The sequence below is a fragment of the Portunus trituberculatus genome, chromosome 38 (assembly GCF_017591435.1).
Source record: "Portunus trituberculatus isolate SZX2019 chromosome 38, ASM1759143v1, whole genome shotgun sequence".
NCBI classification, from domain to species: domain Eukaryota; kingdom Metazoa; phylum Arthropoda; class Malacostraca; order Decapoda; family Portunidae; genus Portunus; species Portunus trituberculatus.
Genome location: NC_059292.1, coordinates 11,147,199 through 11,169,303, shown reverse-complemented (window position 1 = coordinate 11,169,303; position 22,105 = coordinate 11,147,199). Strand labels below are relative to the sequence as shown.

The 22,105-nt window shown below is 38.8% G+C and overlaps 1 protein-coding gene across 2 annotated transcripts in view; it reads left to right on the top strand.

Moving 5' to 3' along the window:
- The first annotated feature begins 1,257 nt into the window (after window positions 1-1,257).
- LOC123514717 (DNA topoisomerase 2-binding protein 1-A-like) overlaps window positions 1,258-22,105 on the top strand; it is a 61,112-nt gene continuing 40,264 nt past the window's right edge. The window contains exons 1-5 of one of the 2 annotated variants that reach the window (XM_045272788.1): window positions 1,258-1,514; window positions 3,618-3,778; window positions 15,385-15,509; window positions 15,881-16,267; window positions 19,637-19,890. In XM_045272788.1, the coding sequence (XP_045128723.1) occupies window positions 1,510-1,514; window positions 3,618-3,778; window positions 15,385-15,509; window positions 15,881-16,267; window positions 19,637-19,890 (932 nt within the window). In that variant the 5' untranslated portion in view covers window positions 1,258-1,509. Of the gene's footprint in view, window positions 1,515-3,617; window positions 3,779-6,982; window positions 7,591-15,384; window positions 15,510-15,880; window positions 16,268-19,636; window positions 19,891-22,105 lie in introns of those variants that run through there. The other variant, XM_045272787.1, reaches the window with a different exon arrangement.

Here is a 22,105-nt window from a genome sequence, read left to right as displayed (position 1 = left end):
ATACTACAACATAGAGAGGGATGGGTGGATGCTATCTACCTGGACTTGAGAAAGGCCTTTGATAAAGTACCACACAATAGACTGATGTGGAAACTAAAGATGACTGGAGGAATAAATGATAAACTAGCAAAATGGATGGAAAATTACTTAATGGGAAGAGAAATGAGAACAGTGGTGAGAGGAAGGAAGTCCGAGTGGAAGAAAGTAACCAGTGGAGTTCCACAAGGGTCAGTGCTGGGTCCCATCATGTTTTTGATTTATGTTAATGATATGCCAGTAGAAATTGATAGTTATATGAACATGTTTACGGACGATACTAAAATTATGAGGAGAGTAAAGAATGTGGGAGATTGTAACAAGATACAGGAAGATCTTGATAAAATATATGAGTGGAGTAAGGAGTGGCAGATGGAATTTAATATAGACAAGACCCATGTTATGAAAATGGGAAGAAGTAGATACAGACCAAACAGGGATTACAGGCTGGGTGATGAGAAAATTAAAGAGACCAATGAGGAGAAAGACTTAGGAGTAATCGTGCAAAACACTTTGTCACCGGAGAAACACATTAACAAGATTTTTTGGAAAACATACAACATGCTTCAAAATATTGGCCTTGCATTCCACTACCTAGATGAAGGAATGATGAAGAAGATATGTACCTTAATAAGACCCCAGCTAGAATATGCAGCATGTGTCTGGTTACCGCATATGAAGAAAAATGTGAAAAAGGTAGAAAGGGTACAAAGGCTGGCAACAAGGATGGTACCAGGACTCAGGGAGTTAGACTATGAGGAAAGACTGAGGAAGCTGGGGCTGACCACATTAGAAGAGAGAAGAACAAGAGGAGACATGATAACTATGTATAAAGTGGTGAACAAGATTGATATACTGGATAGAGAGTTGATAAAGGTGACCACAAGTAATCATCTCTGAGGACATGGAAAAAAGCTAATAAAGGACATCTGTCTAAATGATGTGAGGAAATACAGTTTTCCGCATCGTAGCATTGATAAGTGGAATAAATTGAGCAGTCATGTCGTTGATGCGGTGTGTGTCAATCATATGAAAGAGAGATATGACTGGAATGGACAAGGAGACAGGACACAGAGAGCTTAGCTCGGGCCCTGTAGTACACAAATAGGTAAGTACACACACACACACACACACACACACACACACACACACACACACACACACACACACACACACACACACACACACACACACTGGAATAAATATATTATCACTTTCTTGCAGAAACCAACAAACATTTAGTAAGATGAGCAAGCCTGATAAGAACATCCTAGCCAACACACATTTGGTGTGTCCTACTCCCATTGGAGCCAAATATAATGCAGCTAAAAGGTGGCACATCCCAGTTGTGACCTGTGACTGGCTTCTTGAGTGTGCCAGAAGTGGCAAAAAAATTCCTGAAAATGATTTTCTGGTAGATTGCAGTGACAAAAATACCATGCAGCTACCAAGGAAAGACATCATCATGGACTTATGGAGTAAGTATATATATATATATATATATATATATATATATATATATATATATATATATATATATATATATATATATATATATATATATAATTCATGGTATTCATGGTCATAGAAGGTTTGATACAGTATTTATTTCATAGAAGGTTTGATACAGTATTTATTTAAGTGCATTATGATTCTTTTATGTGAAAGTAAATAGTAAAAAGAAGCTAAGAAAGAGAGAGAGACAGACAGACAGACAGATAGACAGACAGACAGACAGACAGACAGACAGACAGACAGAGAGACAGAATGCACCTTGAGGCACAATAACTACCTGCCCCTGCCTGCTCATTTACAGTGGAGACTAATTTGAATTTATTCATAATCTTCATTTGCACTTACTGTAAGTGAAGGCTGGTGATCAATAATGTAGAAGAGGAGGAGAGAGAAGGGTGGGGAGAAGGAGGGAAGTTATTCTTCAGAGGATGAGTCACCATCCATGAAGATGTCTGGTAACTCATCTCCTGGTGTGATTCCTGTAAACCAACTACTGGAGAGCTGTGGCTCACTAACACTAGCACTCTCACTAGATTCCTTATTTTTATCACTAAAAAGCTTCTTTGGTGCCAATGTAAGTTTCTAAATGAAATACTACAGACAATGCAGAAGAATATTGTTGTTCTCATGACTGCAGTGAGACTAGAGATGTGCACCAGTATCCAGTGCACCAGAATACCAGTATTTTAGCTTCGGAACTACCAGTACCAGAATGGGACAACTGTCAGCATTGGGGAGGGAGAGGCCAGAGCTTTGTTTACAACCATGTGTGCGGAAATGTGAACATCAAGTCAAATTTTTGCATTCAGTTATTGAAAAGTTTCACTTTAAAAAGATTCAAGTTTTGAGTCTTCGCTGTACTTTAAAAAATCTCACATATCTAACCAATATCCTTAAATTATTTTTACATATTCTTTTTGCCTGCTTATGTTGAGTCTTGTGTAGTGGACAAGTAAAGAGTTGAGTTGACCTAGCATATAATATAATTAAATTTCATTTTTTGTGAAATAATCATCTTTATAGAGGGAGTTAGTAACAAGATTCATGAGAGCAGGGCAGCATCTTTTTGCTCTTCCCATCCTGTGCCCACTGCCTTTATCTTTTGTCATATGAACTGAATGTTTTGTCCAGTTAGACTCTTGGTGACCACAAATCTTTTTGCCCATCTCTGTCTATTGTAATTGTGGGCTGTAGTGGAGCTGAGTCTGGTTTCTCAACATTTTTGGGTGCTGTCTGTTGTATTATAAATGAGTTATTGCCATTTTGTGTAAGTAATTGCTACTGGGATTCAGAGTTTTATTGGAAACTCTGGAACAAGTTGATATAGAGATTCTCTATTGAGTAGTGGTTGTTTCCTCTCTGTGAGTTTAAACCATGTATTGGGGTAATTACCTGTCCATTGGGAGAGTGTGAAATTTACTGCTTGCCAAAAGGAGGATATAATAGTTTGTGGATGTAAGGAATCTGTCTTTTGGAGAGAAGTAGCTCACAGATTAAGATACACCTCATAAGTGTGTGACCTTTATAGTTGCCCCCTTCGAATGTGGTTTGTGATTTTCTCAGCAACTTGAAGTTATTTGGCAGTTGTAATACTCCCTTTATTGTTTATGGGTGAAACAAGGTGGTGACATCATGTATTTAATAGTTTCAGGAGAGCAGAATGATCTTGCATATGTGTAACTGAGTCCTGCACCTAGCTATGCAGGTGTTTTCATTGCAAAGCTAGCCCAAGTTATTTGCATCTTTGAGAGAAACTGAATCTGGGTATTAACAATTAATACAAATGAGATTTTAACCAGTATCATATATAAGGCTCTAACTAGATTGTTTGATTTAACTCTATTGCATTAGGGTAAGTGATAGTTACAATATGAATAAAGAGTAGGAGAAATAGCCAACTGCTTGAATTAACTTTTCCTTTGAATGATTCCCTGGTTGGAAACTACCTTTAAGGAAACCATTTTATAGTTACTTCAGGGATGATGTTGACCAGAGTTGTAATCAGAATGTTTGAAAGTCATTTATAGAATATTTTTTCTTTGTTTTAATATAATTTTTCTTATTAGATTCAGCAGTGAGAGAAGAAAAGAGGAAGGAGGTAGAAGAGGAAGAGGAGGAGGCAGTACCTCCAACTCCTCATGTGCAAAAATCAAGTCCATCCAATCAGCTGAAGTGCCTCTTTCCCTCTCTCCTGACAGACCATTTAACAGGGAGGCAATCAGTAGAAGTTAGTATCTTTTATTTATTTTGTAAAACCCTTTGATTCCAGGAGGTTATGCTTTATATATTTTAGTGATCTGTATTTTATCAGTTTGCGTTGTGGTATATGAAAAAATTCTATACTGCAGTTTTCACATTAATATTGTTAATTTCATACTATATAAATGTTTTTATTATTTTTTAAAAGTTTAATTTTTTATTTGTTTATTTATTTTTTTCTGAATAGCACCACAGATCTATTTTTCTTGGCATCATCTTTAGAAACCCCATGGTGGTTAAATATTGGGATGTCAGTATCAAATGCCTGCTATTATTGTAAAACATTGGTTATTATTATTTATTTCTCTTTATTGCTACAAGAACAATTTTGAATAGTGGAATGACACAACAGATAGCAGAGGAAAACATAAAATCTTGTTTTCTACAATTTATTTATCTCTTGATTGTTACACTATATATGAAAAACTAGCTAATTGATTTAGAAATCCAAAAATATTGCTTTGAAATCTCAAAAGTCATTAGAGAACATTGTAGAATCAAAGTGATGTATTTGCTGAATTAACTAAAGGTAATTAAAAATTTACTGAAATTATAATTAGATAACAAAAAATCTACTCCAATAATTATTGTGTATTAATTTTACAGCATGAGAAGACTTAATATGACAGCTAAGATTGCTGTAGTATTTGAATCTATTGTAAATACATTGCTGATTTTCCAACAAAATAGACTACAGCAAAAGCTGCAGTTTATTACTGATTCATAGTTTGTGTAAATATTTTATTAATTTTTATATATTAGAACAAAAGAGACAGTGGGTAAGACAATATGTTAATCTTTCAGATAAGTTAAATCTAATCCCTTGAAAAGCCTCTATGTAAACCAACAGTTTTTGGCACTCATTGATTCCATAGCACCTGTGATTCTCTTGATGATCTACATGGTCTAACCAATATCATCGAGTGAATTTTGCATCATTAAGTTCATTCAATACATCCTTTCCATTTCACTTTGATTTCTGAAGGAAAATATATTTTCAGTTTACAAATACAGTAATACTCCGCTTAACGAACAGGATAGAGGGTGTCAAAGCTGTTCGTAGAGTGAAAATTCGTTAAGCGGACGTAATTTTCCCATAGGAAATAATAGAAATTGGGGGGATGCGTTCTGGGCTGGTCCCCAACGTACCACATGGGTTAAAAAAAAAAAAAATTATATATACGTTTGGCAGCATATTGAGCCACCGGTTTACCACTACTTTTATGATGTCATATGAGTCCTTGAAAGTTAGAGGAGCTACGTACAAATTCTCTCACATTCTCGCATTTATGTTCACAAAACAACATTTCTATTAGCTTTTTACAAACCTTGCCCCCCAGAAAGGATTGTTTTGTAATGCATAAAGTGAAATCTTACATGGAATACCAAAAAATAAAGCAGAGATGAGATCAGCCACAGACGAAGTGGGAGACTCGTTGTGACTCGGCCGCTTCTTCTTCTTCTTGTAACCTTTTAGCCTGTGTGTTGTCTTTCCCCATGATATTTGTTTCCACTCCTCCATTGCATGCTATAATGGATATCATATCTTAGTATTCAAATACGCTCATGCTATGAGGATAACCTCGATTCCGTGGCACTGAGTGACAGTGAATTATTAACCCCTCCAATACGGTGACGCCTATGTAGGCGTCATGAAGCCCTAGTAGCAAATACGGTGACGCCTATGTAGGCGTCATATTTCTTTTCTGAGCTTTCTTCAGTTTAGTTGTCCCGTATAATGTGTTGGATACCAACTACACACACCGTATGCTGTCTTTGAAATCCTAGTGCTCCTCCCACCATCCTTGTCTCCACCAATCACTAAAGATAAGCTACATGCGTCCCACCTTGTGTCTAAAATTACCCAATGGCATAGACTGTTCCCATCTCTCTCTCTCTCTCTCTCTCTCTCTCTCTCTCTCTCTCTCTCTCTCTCTCTCTCTCTCTCTCTCTCTCTCTCTCTCTCTCTCTCTCTCTCTCTCTCTCTCTCTCTCTCTCAGGAACAAATCTTGAGTGCCATTTGAAATCCAAAAAAAAATGAATAAAAAAAAAAAAAAAAACTATTTTCCCCTAAAAATTAATGTAAAATTAAATTAATTTGTTTCCAGACACCCATCAACCTTGTGTTCATGGCTTATGACAGGCACTCCCACTCCCAAGGTGGCTGCTTCATAACATCTCCATCTCACAAATTATTTATTCAGAAAGGATGCATTGAATAAACTTAGTGACAGAGAACTCATCAGAAGATACTGTTTAGATTGTGCAGGTATTCTCTTTTTTGCTGATCAAGTACAGGAAGGCTTACAGAGTAACCCATTTACCATCAAAATGAAGATGATCATAGCAATTAGACATCTTGTTGTTGGAAAGAGTTCTGGGAAAATGCAGTTGTGCAGTAGTGATGATGTTGGGAATTATAAAGTGAGCCACAGCTGGCTCGGCATTATTCCTGAGCTTGCTGAAAACTTTGTTTACACGAAGGGTTTTCAGCAAGATCATACGTACCTTGTTTCATTGATTGAATTACTGTCTTACACTTTATCTCCTGCAAATACATGACATATAGGAAGTATTTCTGAAAACTATTAACTAGTAATAAATGGCAGCTTTTGCTTTGTCTTTTAATATTTGAAGCTTCTTCAAGTATTGAATTATGGTATAGCAACCAAAGTAATTATGAATTTTAAATTTTGTTCAAAAGGGGAAAGGGTTTGGTAATCAAGATTTTTCAATATATTGAGGATAAAGGATTTAGCTTGGAATTTTTTTCTATCCCCTCACTCAAATGTTGCATCATTGATTTATCTTTTTTCATATATTGACTTTAAGTTTCCTATAGAGAAGAATATTACCAAAAGAACAGATAAGATAATAATATTAATTCTGCTTAAAAGAAAATTTCTCTCTCTCTCTCTCTCTCTCTCTCTCTCTCTCTCTCTCTCTCTCTCTCTCTCTCTCTCTCTCTCTCTCCTCATCTCATCTCATCTCATCTCATCTCATCTCATCTCACCTCACCTCACCTCACCTCACCTCACCTCACCTCACCTCATCTCATCTCATCTCATCTCATCTCATCTCTATCTCTATCTCTATCTCTCTCTCTCTCTCTCTCTCTCTCTCTCTCTCTCTCTCTCTCTCTCTCTCTCTCTCTCTCTCTCTCTATTTGCAGTGTGTCCAACTCCAGGCACTACCCAATTTTATCAGGCAAAGAAGGAGGAAGACCTGGATGCCATGCCAACTCCAGATACCCCTTATGGTCTCACTTGGTATTCTGATCCCCCACCAAGGGTCAGGAAATGCATCAAAAAGCTCATTGATTCCTTACCAGATCCTTCTCTAGGACTGTCTAAACCTATCAGAAAGTCCCCAACCAGAGAGCTATTAAGTGGATTTTTTGATGACTTAGACAAATATACTAGAAAACATCAACAGCTTTTAGAAGTTCTTGACCATAGGGTAAAGAGGAAGGAAAGAAATTCTGCTAAATCTAAAGAAGAGAGAAACAATCTCTCTCCATAAGCAAGGATACAGATTTAGGAGATGAAAAAGTGGCTAAATATCATGGCATGCAGGGAGAATGGGAAGACAAGGAGGAGGATAATGCTGTAGAAATCAGAGCAGATGAAAGACTTTCCAATCAACTGGAGGAGATTGCCCAGGCCTGCCTTGTAGAGAGAAGTGGAGGAATTGCAGGGAGGAATAAGATGCCACTGGGAGAGTTCCAAAGACCCACCACACCCTCCAAAATGCACCACATCGACTTGGAGTCACAACCCAGTTAGTTTTCTGTTGTTTACCTTTATGTTTGTTTACCTCTTTTATCTTCACCCTTTAATCTGAAATTAATTTGTGTCTGCTATAATATTCTGTTGATGGTGGCAATATAATAATGCTTAACATTAATGATATGGTCATGGTTAATGAGTTTGACTGTCATTCATAAGAAGGAATATCGATGGAGTAGCAAGATGAGAAAATTTGCAGTGGATGGAGGTTTGGATACCAACAGCTGTTTCTCACAATCAACTTATTGAAGTAATTGTTAAGATTAAAGAACCTTATCTTTATTTGCTTAGCTTTATTCTATCTCTTGGTCTTCCATATTAACGTATAAATCACTGAATAAGTACAAAAGATTTTTCAAGGACTTAGCAATTTACGATATTCTATTTGTATTACAGTGGAGACTCAATATTCAAACTTAATTCATTCCAAATGGTTGTTTGAGTATTAAAAAGTTTGACTATTGATACCTATAAATCAGGTAATTCATTCCAATCTTAGCAAAACCTCAAGTTTATATATAAATATATATATATATATATATATATATATATATATATATATATATATATATATATATATATATATATATATATATATTTTTTTTTTTTTTTTTTTTTTTTTTTACATACCGTAAATGAAGGTTGGTGATGGATAACTTAGAAGAGGAGGGGAAAAGGGTGGGGAGGAGAAGGGAGGTCACTAGAGGATGAGTCACCATCCATAAAAATGTCTTTTCTAACTTTGCTCCTGGTGTGATTCCTGTGAATCCACTAATGGAGAAATGTGGCTCACTAACACTTGCACTCTCACCAGATTTCTTATTTTAATCACTAATAAACCTCTTTGGTGTCATCGTAAGTTTCTAAATTAAAAACTACCAACAGAATGCAGAAGAATGTTGTTTTATTTCAAGACTGCAGTAGGACTAAAGATGCGCACTGGCATCTGGTATATCGGTATTACGGTAATTCCGGTATTACCAGCATTATCAGTAATACGGTATCAGAACAGTACTATGGCAGCTGCGAGAAGGAAGATGACAGAGCTTTGTATACGACCAAATGTGCAGCTGTTTGATTACCATATATTTTCACCATTAATATGCCTTTGGTGTTAATGTAAGTTTATAAATTAAAAATTAAAGATAGAATGTGGGAAATGTTATTCTGGCGGAGAGAAAAGGGAACGCATTTGCTTACAACTGTGTGTGTGATTGTTTGACTATCAGTAATTTTTTCAAGTATTAAATTGAACTTTTGCGTTCAAGTACACCTAACCCTCCATTATTACGCCCTTCTGTTATCGTGTTTAGACGTTTTTGTGCACTTATGAAAATCTTCCAAATTCAATTTTAGCGTATCTGGAAAGTCGTTATCGTGCACCCGTAGTAGTACTAATAGAAGTAGTAGTACTACCCATATCCCAGCCACACACCGACAAATGTTTAGATGGTGGAGGAGGAGGAGGAAGAGGTGGAGGGGGAGAAAGATGATGATCATGAGGAAGAGGTGGAGCCAGAAGCCAATCATTGCTGTGTATTTACGTCATGTGATTTGAATGAGGGAGCAGATTGGTTCCAGTCACTCTGCTCACCACCACCATCACCACTGGCACCACCACCACTACCCCTCAGTCTCGCACATGGTATTCTGTTGTTCAGAACTGGTTTTTTAAGAAAATTTTTGGATTGAGGCACCAATTTATTTATTTCCTATTTATTCACTTCCATTATCAGGTTTTCCGCTATCGCGCTGTTTTTTTTTATACCAATTTCATGCAATAACGGAGGGTTAGGTATATTGAAAAGTTTGAGTATTTAGACATTCGAGTATTGAGTCTCGACTGTATTTGCATATTGCGAGTTTATATTTGGAGCTGTCAATCTTAGTAATAGGTGGATTGAAAAGTTTATGAATTTGTCTAAATATATGGAAAACATTCACCAAATTTAGTTTTGAATATTGTTTAGTGGTAGTGTGCATCTGAACGTTTTGTTACTTAGTCATCATGGTGGTGGTGTTAACTGACTGGCTTTTAGACAGGTCAACACTTAGGGATGGGATTTAACAGGAATGGGGAGTTTTGGAACTAGTGGTTGTCACCAGGTGGCAGTACAATACATGTCCCCTTGGCTCTCACAGGGTAATATAGAACATACCTGCAGTATCATTCTATAAACACAGAGATGCAATAAGTTGTCATGATATATTTTTCTACATAATTCCTTCTAAGTAGTAACACAGGCGAAATCAAACCCTATTCCTGAACAAATGTATATAAGTTGATTTTCTAGTGAACTGGCATTAAGGCTTATTTGGTCATCTCCACATTTCCAAAAGAGTACACCCTTGATCAGAAGTGTATTAATCCAGTCGACAGTAAACATGAAAACAAAATATCTGTGTCACTTGAAAGTCCAAACCACACAGTTCAACTTAGTAGTTAATGGAAACAACAATTCTAATCAAGAATAGGCAACTTGAGTATCTTGACGAGAGTGTTGCTGTCTAGCCCAACCTGGGCTAGCCACATGTTTAACTTAACAAATACGCTGTTGGACAAATAGTTAATTCTTGCTGTAATGTCCATGCCACTATGCCATGAGGCGGAGGAAAGCTTCACATATTTTTCCCTCCTCATCCACAGCTGTTCAGTGATATGCTTATTCTTTGCTCGATTGTTTTGCCACTTCTCAATCTTGATGAAAGCGATGCTAAAATTCCCATGAAAATAACTATACACATATATCATGATGTTACTTGAGTAAGTTGGGTCATACTATTATATAGTACAGGCAAAGTTTTACCTTTTTCATTGGCCAAGTCAATAGGTTTTAAACTTGTAATATGCTGCATTTAAGATATTGATAGCAGTATTACAAGATAATCACAAAAAAATATTTGTTTTGACCAACTTCTCCCAAAATTTTTTATACAGGATATTTAAAAATAGATACAGAATGTAAACAGTAACATAATAATCAATGTTCTATGGATCTGTATGCCCCTGGGATTTAATACAATAATAATTTAGCTTATGTCAGTAAAGGACATGTATTAGTGGTGACATCTGGTGGATTAATTCTGAAAACTCCCCATTGACAGTGACCTTTGGGAGTGTTTATAGAAACGTGGTAATAGCAAAATGAAGTGAGAGAGACAATACTGGCATATATATTAAAATCTTTTTGAAAAATTTCTTTATTCTTGAAACACACCAAGAGATAGAAGAATTATGTTATTTGCCAATGATAGCCAGCCCAATAGCATATTACTAATTGAGGCATTAATATTTTGTCAAAGTAAAGGTTACCAATTAAGAAAAGCTTTCATAGTCTCATACTCTGACAATTTTCTGAATTCTTCAGAATCCTTAGCCTTGTTTTAAATATTTCTTATTACTGAGGTGGAATACTCTGTTGGTGTTCTTGTTTTTTTTTTAGTAGTGTTTTATAGTGTTGATTATTCAATTCCTCATCAGCTGCGCTGTCCAACAGCGTGCTGTCATGCATGATTTACAGTGCGCTGGTACCAAGGCTCAGAACACAGTAGGTGCTTCCAGGGTTCAGATGTGTGGCTGCTTGCAGCAACTGCTTGATAGAGTTGGTGTAGATGTTGTGTGTCTACATGGTGGCTCTCTGAGGTTGCTTTTTCTTCACTGTGACCATTTAATGGGGCACAGAGGACGTAACAATTTTGTGTGTTTTTTTTGCTCAACAAGACGTGCGCAGAAGCGTGTGCTAAGACAATTAGTGTGGTATCACCCACAGGTTTGGTCATCAACATCTCATTTACTCTGCTAAAATCCCTCTCCAGGGTGATATGTGTTATGGGAATTTACTTTTATCTTCCTTTTAAATTTACTTATCCTGCCCCGTTTTGTATGTCTTGTATGATATAACCGTCAATCACTGTTTTGGTTGGCATGCCGGCATCGCCTCTTTTCCAGAGGGCAATATTTTTGAGTGACAGTGACACCATAGTGACGTGGAGGCTGAGGTGGATAATGTAACCCACCTGTTGTATCACAGGGATTGTCACATTGTGCACCTGGTGGGGCTGCATACCCATCTTCCTCAAGCTTGTCATATTGCTGATCTTGATCTTGCTGCAGCAGGTGATGTGATTGCATCAGAGCCAGTGGATTCCCAAGTTAATATGGGATCATTTAATAGTTCACAGGAATTTTCTTTGCTTTCCTGAACTTGCAAACCACCACAGGTTTATTGGTCATGACTAGGAACAGCTTTTGATGCTAATGGTACTAATGGCCCTGTGTTACAGACATTTCAGCCAAGAACACCAGGGCTTATTTACATGTGGTTCCTGATGACAGATGAGCTAGGCTAACAAATTACTGGTTCCACCTGATCTCTCGGGCCACAGAGTCACATGTTGGATAGCAAGTTAGCTCAGACTTCTTTATTAGAAGAGGCTCTCATGTCTTTTAATCAGATTTGTGAACTCCCATGCCAGTTCAAATATCCTGGCATGATGTTAGTCTATTTAATGTCAATGATGACCTTTGCATGTTATTGCCAATGTTTTAATTACTTGACTGATGAGGAATGATCTCATTACTGATAACCTTAGACCTAAGTCTCTCTAGAAAAGTGTTAAGGATAAGAACATGACAGGTGACATATTGTTTGAGAGTAACATTGTTTTTTTATTTATTTATTTATACCATGTGGGCTTTTCACGGGAATTTATGGGGTAAAGGGGGTACTTTTTGGGGGTACCTCCTATCTCAAAGCCCACCCGCTAGGAAACCGTTGCCCAGAGTGAGGAAGTCCAACCTACACTCGGACCGTGGACAGGATTCGAACCCGTGCGCTTGGAGACCCCTCGGACCCCAAAGCACGCATGGTTCCACTGTACCACGGTGGACCCCACTGTTGTCATGACTCAACAATTTATGCAGAAATATATTAATTCAGAGAGATTTAAGGTGAAGCAGTTCCTTATATTTTTTTCAGCAAGAGTTTAGATGTCCCCGGGAACAACCCTAACATAAGGGGTGGTTTCTGGGAGAGGAGAGACAAAGGATGAGATCTGTATAATGCACAGCAAGTTATCTATTGACAGTTGTTGTCTTGCTCATTGCCCAGTACTAAGGTTTAACTTGATATCTGTCTCTGGTTAGTTAACAGCCCAGAAATTTTTTGAGGGAATAACTTTTTTTTTATTTATTTTTTTATTTATTTTTTTACCATGTGGGCTTTTCACAGGAATTTATGGGTTAAAGGGGATACTTTTTGTGGTACCTCCTATCTCAAAGCCCACCCACTAGGAAACTGTTGCCCTGAGTGAGGAAGCCCATCCTACACTATGACCATGGACAGGATTCAAACCCATGAGCTTGGAGACCCCTCGGACCCCAAAGCGCGCATGGTTCCATTGCACCTTGATATTACTAGAATAAAATTAGATAATACCACATTGTAGTGGGCTTTAATTATTAGGGTAGCATTAAACATTTGTTAAACATAGCTGAAAATTTTTTTACTGGGCTAGTGTGCAGGATATTGACTAATCTGCTAAATCCATCCAAAGTTCTATGAATTTTACTGTTGATTTACCATCTCATGAGAGTGATTTCAATAAAGAATGGAGATTAATGCCCACAGTTTTTAGAAACATTTGCAGAATTTATAGAGAACCGTCTATGATTCTTTTTGCTACTCATCAAAACACTCAGTTACATCTCTTCTATTCTTGGAAACCAGATCCTGAGGTGTTGGGCACAGATGCTTTTATCATTCTGTTGGAATAATGATTCACTCCTTTATGCTTTCCCTCCCTTTAGAGCCAGGAAAGATTTCATTTGAAAAGTAAGGGAAGACAAGGCATCAGTATTAGTGATTCTGCCAGTTTGAGGGCTCAAACTTAATTGACAGGCTCTTCACCTGTTGAAAGCTGCACCTTGACTTCTTCCTAAGGTGTATCTACCTCGGGATCCGAAACGGATACACCCAGTCAGGAATCTGAGGTTTGCAGTATGGCCTCTGTCAGGGAATCTTTCTGCTGGGCAGGAATTTTGGAACAGGTTATAGACTTTCTGTGTAAGGCCTAGGATAAGAAAACCCTTATGGCATATGGGAGGCATATTAAAGTATGGAATGACTTTTGTTTACGAGAACAAGTTCACCCTTTTTTGCACCCTTTACATAACTGCTAGATCATTTACTCTCTTTATTCCACAAGGGTAATGTAGATAGTTCTGGTTACAGTTATGGCAGCCTCAATGCAGCCAGGTCAGCCAACTTTACAGTAGCTCAGATTAATGGGACTCCAGTGGGCCAGCACAAGATTGTGTGCTAGTTTATGAGGTCAGTGGCTAAACAACGCTTAAAACTGCCTAGGGATGGCTTTACATGGGATTCTGATTTGCTACTAAAGACTTTTGATGGTTGGGGAAGCAATGCCCAATTATTTCTTTCAACTTTAAGCAAAAAAGTGACAGGTTTACTCATGCTTTTGTCTGAGCAAAGGCTTCAAACCATTGACTGTTTGGGCATTAGGAATATGTTGCTTACCCAGAATGAGATCATTTTTAGAATGGGTGACCTTATGTCCAACATCATTTGCAAGAAATAAGTTTTTGTGCTCTTCCTTTGAGTGTTAATCTTTGTATTTGTGATGCCATAAGGACATATTTACAGTTAACAAATAAGCTGAGAATAAGACCAGATCAAAATAATTTTTTTAACAACCAGGATACCTTTTGGGCTTGCATCACAGGCCACAATTACTAGATGGGTCAAGGATGTAGTGAGAGAGTCTGGTATAAGTGAGGCATGGTTTAATGCCTTTTCAGTTCAATCTGCATCCATTTCTACAGCATTTAGAACATGAATGGCATGGGTTTAAAAAAACAGTTGGTTGGAAACATGAATCTACATTTGCTAAACATTACAACATGACCATATTACATGTGGGTTCCTTTTGACAGAGCACTTTGAAATCATATGCTGATAGTATGTAATGATCTGTATTTTATCTCTGGTTGCTTATTGTTTCTGGCATAGACATTCGGTGTTTTAACCTTTTTGTTATATTGGGGATGAGGCTATGAACAGTCATGCATGACGTCACGCTGTTGGACAGTGCAGCCAATGAGGAATTATGAGATCATCATAACTTACCCTGGTAAGTGTGTGATGGTTGGGGTCCTCTTAGGCTATGCTATCCAACTATGCATGGTCATGTGTGCCCACACATCCCTTTGTTTTTGGGGTACTGTTTGTTACATAGCTCATGCTAGTATATTGTCATTTCACACATATCTGTCTATGGTTTCATTGTCATTTGTCCTTGTCAGCTCCATGTGAACCTAAATTCAGTGTTATGCTTTGTGAATGGTTGTTTTTCTGGTAATGTGCTCCCCGACATCACCTTCTCATCCCCAACTCTGGATGAAATCTGAGCCTTGGTACCAGTGCACTGTAAGTCACGCATGACCATGCATAGTTGGACAGCACAGCCTAAGAGGAACCCCGATCATCACACACTTACCAAAGTAAGTTATGATGATCTCATAATTTTTCTGCAATTTGCAGTACAGTTTTGTATGTTTGGAGTCTACCATTCTCTCTCTCTCTCTCTCTCTCTCTCTCTCTCTCTCTCTCTCTCTCTCTCTCTCTCTCTCTCTCTCTCTCTCTCTCTCTCTCTCTCTCTCTCTCTCTCTCTCTCTCTCTCTCTCTCTCTCTCTCAATAATAATCAATCTTAGTACATTGCTTACTAATATGTCTCATAACCATGGTGTGTATCGTGTAATGCAAGGTGAGGAAGTGGAGTCCCTAGCAACTCAGATAACCTGGAATGACCCTGATGAACATCTGGCTAGACTCAGCCTTCATGACAACATGCAAAAGAAAATTGAAGAATACTCTGCTCCAGTTCAAAAGGTGAAGGTTTCCCATGGCTGACATGAAAATTTTTTCAATCATCTCTAGCTATCATGTTTGGTATAAGCAAGGAGAGGTGTGCATCATCCTTGTTATGGCAGCATCTCTTTTGGTCACTAAATTAATGTACTATTGAGTTGTTAACATGATACTGCTCTTAGTTTTACCATTATACATATAATACTAAAGACATAAGAGCTGAATTTACTGTGGAGTCCTTCACATAGCATTACTTTTAATGTGATACTTATGAACATGTTATTACATCTAGTTTGTTACAAATGATGTCCCTTACTTTTTACAGGAGGATTGAAATCAAAATATCTGTTAATTATAATCTTTTACTTGAATTTACTATTTTTTGCTGGCAGGAAAATGAACCCAACAGCACCTTCATTGATGATAACAGCAATAAGGAGAATATGCCATTAGCACCATGGCAAAGCAAGCTGCCACCTCCAGTATCTAATGATAAAACTAAAGAGAGAAACAGCTGCATAACTTTAACAGAAGATCCACAGCAGCCAGTCTTCCTGCTAGTTGGTATGGTTGCAGAGGAAGTGGAGAATTACACTGAAATAGTGGCACAATTGGGTGGGGCAGTAAGTCTTAGCCAGACTTTAGAGGCCCATGTTACCCATGTAGTTGCAAAGATGTTGGCACGCTCTGAGAGAACCCTTATGTCAATTGCCTCTGGAAGGTGGGTATTGACAACTTCCTACCTCGACCACTCTCTCAAGGCTGGACATTTCTTGAAGGTAGGTTGATAATTAGAAAACTGGAAATACCATTTTCAGAAATTAAATTTATTTACAATTCTTCTCACTACTCAGCAGTCTATTCCACTTTTTTTTTTTCTTTTTTTTCTTTTTTTACAGTAAGGCCTATAGCACCTGTTGGCATGCTTGAAGAGTGTATGGGAGTGCTGTTCAGTTTCCGCCCATTAGTGGCGCAGGCAATTTTATTTATAGTGGTACCCATATTAGGGCCCATATCACCGCCCAAGCTCATCTTGAGTGTAACCACCTAGAACCTGGGTATCATGGTGATATGTAGGTAACTTTAAACCACTCGACAAATGGCTAAGTGTTTAAGGCTGTACGTGGTGGGATTCGAACCTACGTGTGGACGTCTGCCCGCTCCCACGCTCACCACCTTATCCACTATGCCACCGCATGGGAACAGGCAGACATCCACGCATAGATTCGAATCCCACTACATACCGCTTTGAAACAATGCCATTTGTCAAGTGGTTTAAAGTTACCTGCATGTCATTATGATACTCACCACCTTATCCACTACACCACTGCCTTTCTGACATAGGGAGGCCTGCCAGTGGCAAGACCAATAGCAAGTGTTTTACTTACTATTGGTCCAGCATGAGCAATGGTCACCATGTCAAGGGAATAGCCATAGGCATCTCTAGCAGACTGCATCCGTCCTTTGTAGAGGTTACTCCAGTTGATGAGAGTATAATGTGACTAAGGCTAAAGCATAGTCTAGGCTTCTGCCCGTTGTTGCAGTATATACTCCTACCGAGATGTGTGAAACTGAAGAGAAAGAGATGTTCTATTCCAAACTCGACTCTATACTGGACCAGTGTCCCTGTTGTGATGCACTTATTGTCTTGGGCAACTGTAATGCTCTCACTGGCACTGAGAGAGCCAGCTATGACCTATGTGGTCCCCATGGCTCTGGTAGCAGGAACGACAACAGTTCTTTCCCTCTGAATCTTGCAAGACCCAGAAGATTGAGAAACCGATCCTGCATATCAGGTTATCTCTGAAAGGGATAACCCAACATGGAGGAGGCCAAGGGGATGTCCACAGAACTCATGGCTGCGGCAGATCGATGCCTCTTGCTGGGAGTTTGTTGGCATAGGAAGGGAGCCTGTATGGAGACTTGTGAGGCATGACTGCCTGGAGTGGCACCATTGGGTAGGCAAGGCGATGCGCATCCCACTGTATGCCCCCCGTGGTTGATTGATTGAGTACCATGACAACAGCTTGAAGTCTGAAACCAAAAAATGCTGCAGAAAGGGGATCAGATGCAGGACTGAAGGGAGCAGTGGCACCAGTTTTTCAGTGTTGATGCAAACAAGCAGGAATTGTTTGCATTTCTTGCTAGACACACAACAAGAATGCAGCATTCACCAAATGGAAAGCAGCATCACTGCAGCCCTGAGCCCCTGTACTCAGGAAGAAGTCAACATGAGAATGCTGTTTCACACTGCAGATGTTGTAAGACAAGATTATCAGAAGATTGTCCTGTGAACATTTGATACAAATGTGGTGGTTCTGTCAGTTGCTGTGATGCCCAGGCTAAACTTAAAGCACCTGTGGGTTGCTTTTGCAATTGACCATTACTTCAGATACATACCTGCCCACAAAACAGCAGCTTCTAATGGTCCTGAAAGACCTGTAGCTCTGCTTATGTTCCATACTTACATGGAATGCGATATTGTTTCATCCTTTGCTACAAAAGGGAAGAAGCTGGCATGAGAGACCTGGAATGCATTTGATGAAATGACAGCCACATTTCGTGTCCTGGGCAATGCTCCTGAAGAGATTGCTGATGAAGCTATGGCCATGCTGGAGCACATCATAGTCTTGTTGTATTACCGAACCATTGATATGGACAACACTGATGAAGTGTGCCAGCATCTCTTCACTAAGCAGGGGAGGTCATTGGAATCTCTACCACCAACAAAAGCTGCACTAGTGCAGCATGCCAAGAGGGCAGTCTATCAGGCTGGTCACATCGGGAGCAAATCTTTAATGCCACTCCTCCCCATCCATCTCCAGGAGACTGGGGTGGACGTATCCACCAGAATGGAAACCACTGTGGACTACCCTTCCTGAAGCCAGCATTTACTCTCGAGAGCTGCTATGCTGTGGATGCAAAAAAGGCTGCAGAGGTCGCTGCAAGTGTAACAAGGCAGCCTTGAGGTGCACTACTCTCTATCAGTGTGGGGGTGACTGCAAAACCTAACCAATGACACTTGATTGTGCTGAATACACTTCTGAACCGGAGGATAAGTTTGAAATATTTTGTGTAATGTTGGTTTTAACAATGAAAGTGTCATGAATGACTCTCTTAGTGCAGAATTTGTTTTTAAATTAATATTTTGGAAGTAAGAAACCATTTCATTCACTTCAACCATGTTATGCTGAAGCAATTACCCTGAATTAAATCATAAATAGGTTTTACTGGCAGCTATATTGGAAAATGGCTGGCATTAACATCCTGGGCAGATTTAGCAATGGCCCCACATCTAAAAATCCTTATAATGGTTTAGTCTAACAGTCTGCCAAATGTCATGCTTTTTACCCTAAATGAACAATGCTTTCACCTATCTGCCTGACTATCTCTGGTTATTATGGGGTTTATGGATAAGTTTTCCTAGATATGTCTTCCCTCTTGGCAATGTGCGAGTCTGTCCTATTTATATGAGACAGGTAAATGTGACAAATTATTTTTCAGTCTTAAAAAATATGTTCACATAATTCCCTGTCTCATATAACTCCAACCTGCCCTTCCTCCTGTCAGCATGGCACCCCTCAGTATGTCATGAGCTTGAAAATGGTATGGTGGGCATGGTGGAGAGGGTGCACTGGTATGGAGGGGTAGGGGGGTGTTGTGCAGCTACTATACGCACTGCATCCTCTATTGCGGGCTTTAGATTCTGGTATTTCAACCTTGGAAATAAGTAGATGGACCCTAGTGCTATTTATATGAGACAGGTAATCATGTGAAAATATTTTTTAAGATTAAAAAAATAATTTTAGGCACATGTTGTGTTATGTGAAGAAAGAGTTACCTTTAAAGAGTAGGGTGCAACTGCTCTGCAGTGTATATTTGGTCCAAGTGCAAGTGCATACATTGCTTTATAGTCTAAAGTAGAGGTATACCAAAATTTTGTACTGAAGTCCAAGTATGCAAGTATGCAAGCCTGAGAAACAATAATAATAGGTTAACTTAAGTTCATATGCTTACAACTAGGTAAATAAATAAAGCCTGGACACTCTTTACATGACTGCCTATCAAACTGATTCTTGAAACACCTCATGATTTTACATACACATGCTTATCTGAAAACACACATACATATATATATTCACTTGCAGGAAGAGCTATTTGCTTGGGGTAACCAATCAAACAAACACCATCCAAAGCTTGATGCTGAAAGCATGCCAGCCAAACTTGCTAAAGCAGCCTGGCGGTGGAAGTGTGCCATCAGTGGAGTGGGTGATAATCAAGAGAAACAGTGGAGGCAGAAGAAACAACCTTTTCAGAACATGACAGCTCTCATCCATTCACCAAAGGCCAAGTCTTTATCTCGTCTGATTGAAGCTGGTGGGGGACAGGTGGTCTCTGCAAGGTAAGTTTAAGCAAGATATATGATAGTCTTTAATTGAGTGAATTCGTACATAACCTACTATATATTCTGAACTATGATTTTTTTTTACCAATTTTGAGCCTCCTAAATTGAGTCATCTTATATACTGAGAATAAACCACATATCTATAACCACCTTATGAATATCAAGTGCCACTGTACTTTGGAATAGGAAAAGTCTGGATATTGAAAATCATCTTTGACTTTTTCCCAGGAGCTCACATATCAAATACTATTGATTAAAGTTTCTTTGGTTGTAATGTATCGTATTTTCATAAAAAGCCACATAGGAAAACTACAGTACCAGAAGGTTACAGAGCATTCCACAGTGCATTGACACCACTCATGACTTATGTTGGGACAATGATAATTAACACCTCTCACAGTGTGTCTGTATTTATCTAGTTGTATTGTACAGGGTTTGAGTGGGGCTCATAGTGTTCTGTCTCCATTTATCCAACTGTTTGGTAATGTTATGCACATTATGTGCTGTAACGACTTCGTCACTCAATGCATTCCACTTTTTCACCATTCTATGTGGAAAAGTGTGTTTTCCCACATCCTTCACGTACTACCTCATCCTAATCTTTACATGTCCTCTTGTCCTTCCAGCTTCTTCTGACACCAGCACCAAGTCTTCCTTGTCTATCTTTTCAATGCCATTTACTATTTTATACATTGTTATTAGGTCTCCTCGTTCTCTTCTATCTCGTAAGGTTGGCAGTCCGATTTCCTTCAGCCTTTCCTCATATGTTAGGTCCTTTAGTTCTGGCACTTTCTAGCTATCTTCTGGATCCATTGTAATTTTTTTTATATCTTTTTTCAAGCTCTGTGACCACACAACTTCTGCATATTCCAACTTTGAATGTATCATGCTCATAATAATTTTTTCATCATATCTTTGTTGAAGTACAGTAAGTCCTCGTTATACGGTACATATGCGTTCCTGGAAACCTTACCGTAAATTGAAATTGACATATACCAAACCCATTATTACATGTAATAATAGGGAATGTGTTCCAGCACATCAAAAGCCACCCCTATAGAAATGAAAATACATGAAAATTGTCATAAACAAAAAAAAAATGTAAAGTACTGCGCAAAAGAAATAAACAAAACATTTTTATTTACCTTTCACTCGCCATGTATTCTATCAGATGATGTCCCTCCTGAGGCTAAGGAACAATAGGCATTTCAGCCCTTCCTCATCTTCCGCTGAGTGTGCAGACGAGGATAAGAGGTCATCGTCTACACTGTCGGACGACATGGAAGGGTCAGCTGTAGTAGGGTTAGCACATTTCAATGATTTGAAGAAAGAGGATATGGAGGAAGGGCAAGCTGTAGCAGAGTCAGCACGTTTCACTGGTCTGAAGAAAGGATATGGAGGAAGGGTCAGCTGTAGAACCGTCAGCAGTGGATGTGGAAGGGCCAGCTGTAGCAGGGACTGGCTTGAAGAACGAGTAGATGGAGGACTTGGTTTTTCTTGGTTTTTCATCATAGATTTCTTGATAAATCTTGACACTTTTCTCTACGTCATGAGCCACTTTGCTACTCCTGGCAGGATTTGGGTCACATTCCTTCAGAGTTTCCAGAGCTTTTTCGATACCACCGAGACATTCTCTAAGAGTTTTGATGTCCAGGCCACACACAGGTTCTTCTTCCTCGTCTCACTCTTTTTCTGTCTCTTGTGATGACTTGTCTTGCTCTACAAGTTCATTTGAGAGAGGTTCAGCATGGCTTTCCAAAAGATCTTGAACATCTTCATCATCAACTTCATCAAAGCCAGCCCTATGGCATAGATTTACTATGTCATTTCTGATCGCACCAATGTCGTCTTCAGTGAAGCCTGGGAAGTCTTGCGCACATTCTGGCCATACTTTATTCCACGCCAAGTTCATGGTAGATGTCTTCACTTCATTCCAAGATGACTTGATGTTATCTAAGGCGTGCTTGATGTTATACGACTTCCACCATTCATTGATAGTAGGCTTGCCAGGCCCATCTCTGCCCTTTATCAGTTGCTGCATGGTTCACCGCTGGTAGTAGGCTTTTAGTGTTTGCTATGATGATTATGAATATATTTGTGCTTACAATAGACCCTTTAACCCTTCAATACGGTGACGCCTATGTAGGCGTCATGAAGCCCCAGTAGTAAATACGGTGACGCCTACGTAGGCGTCATATTTCTTTTCTGAGCT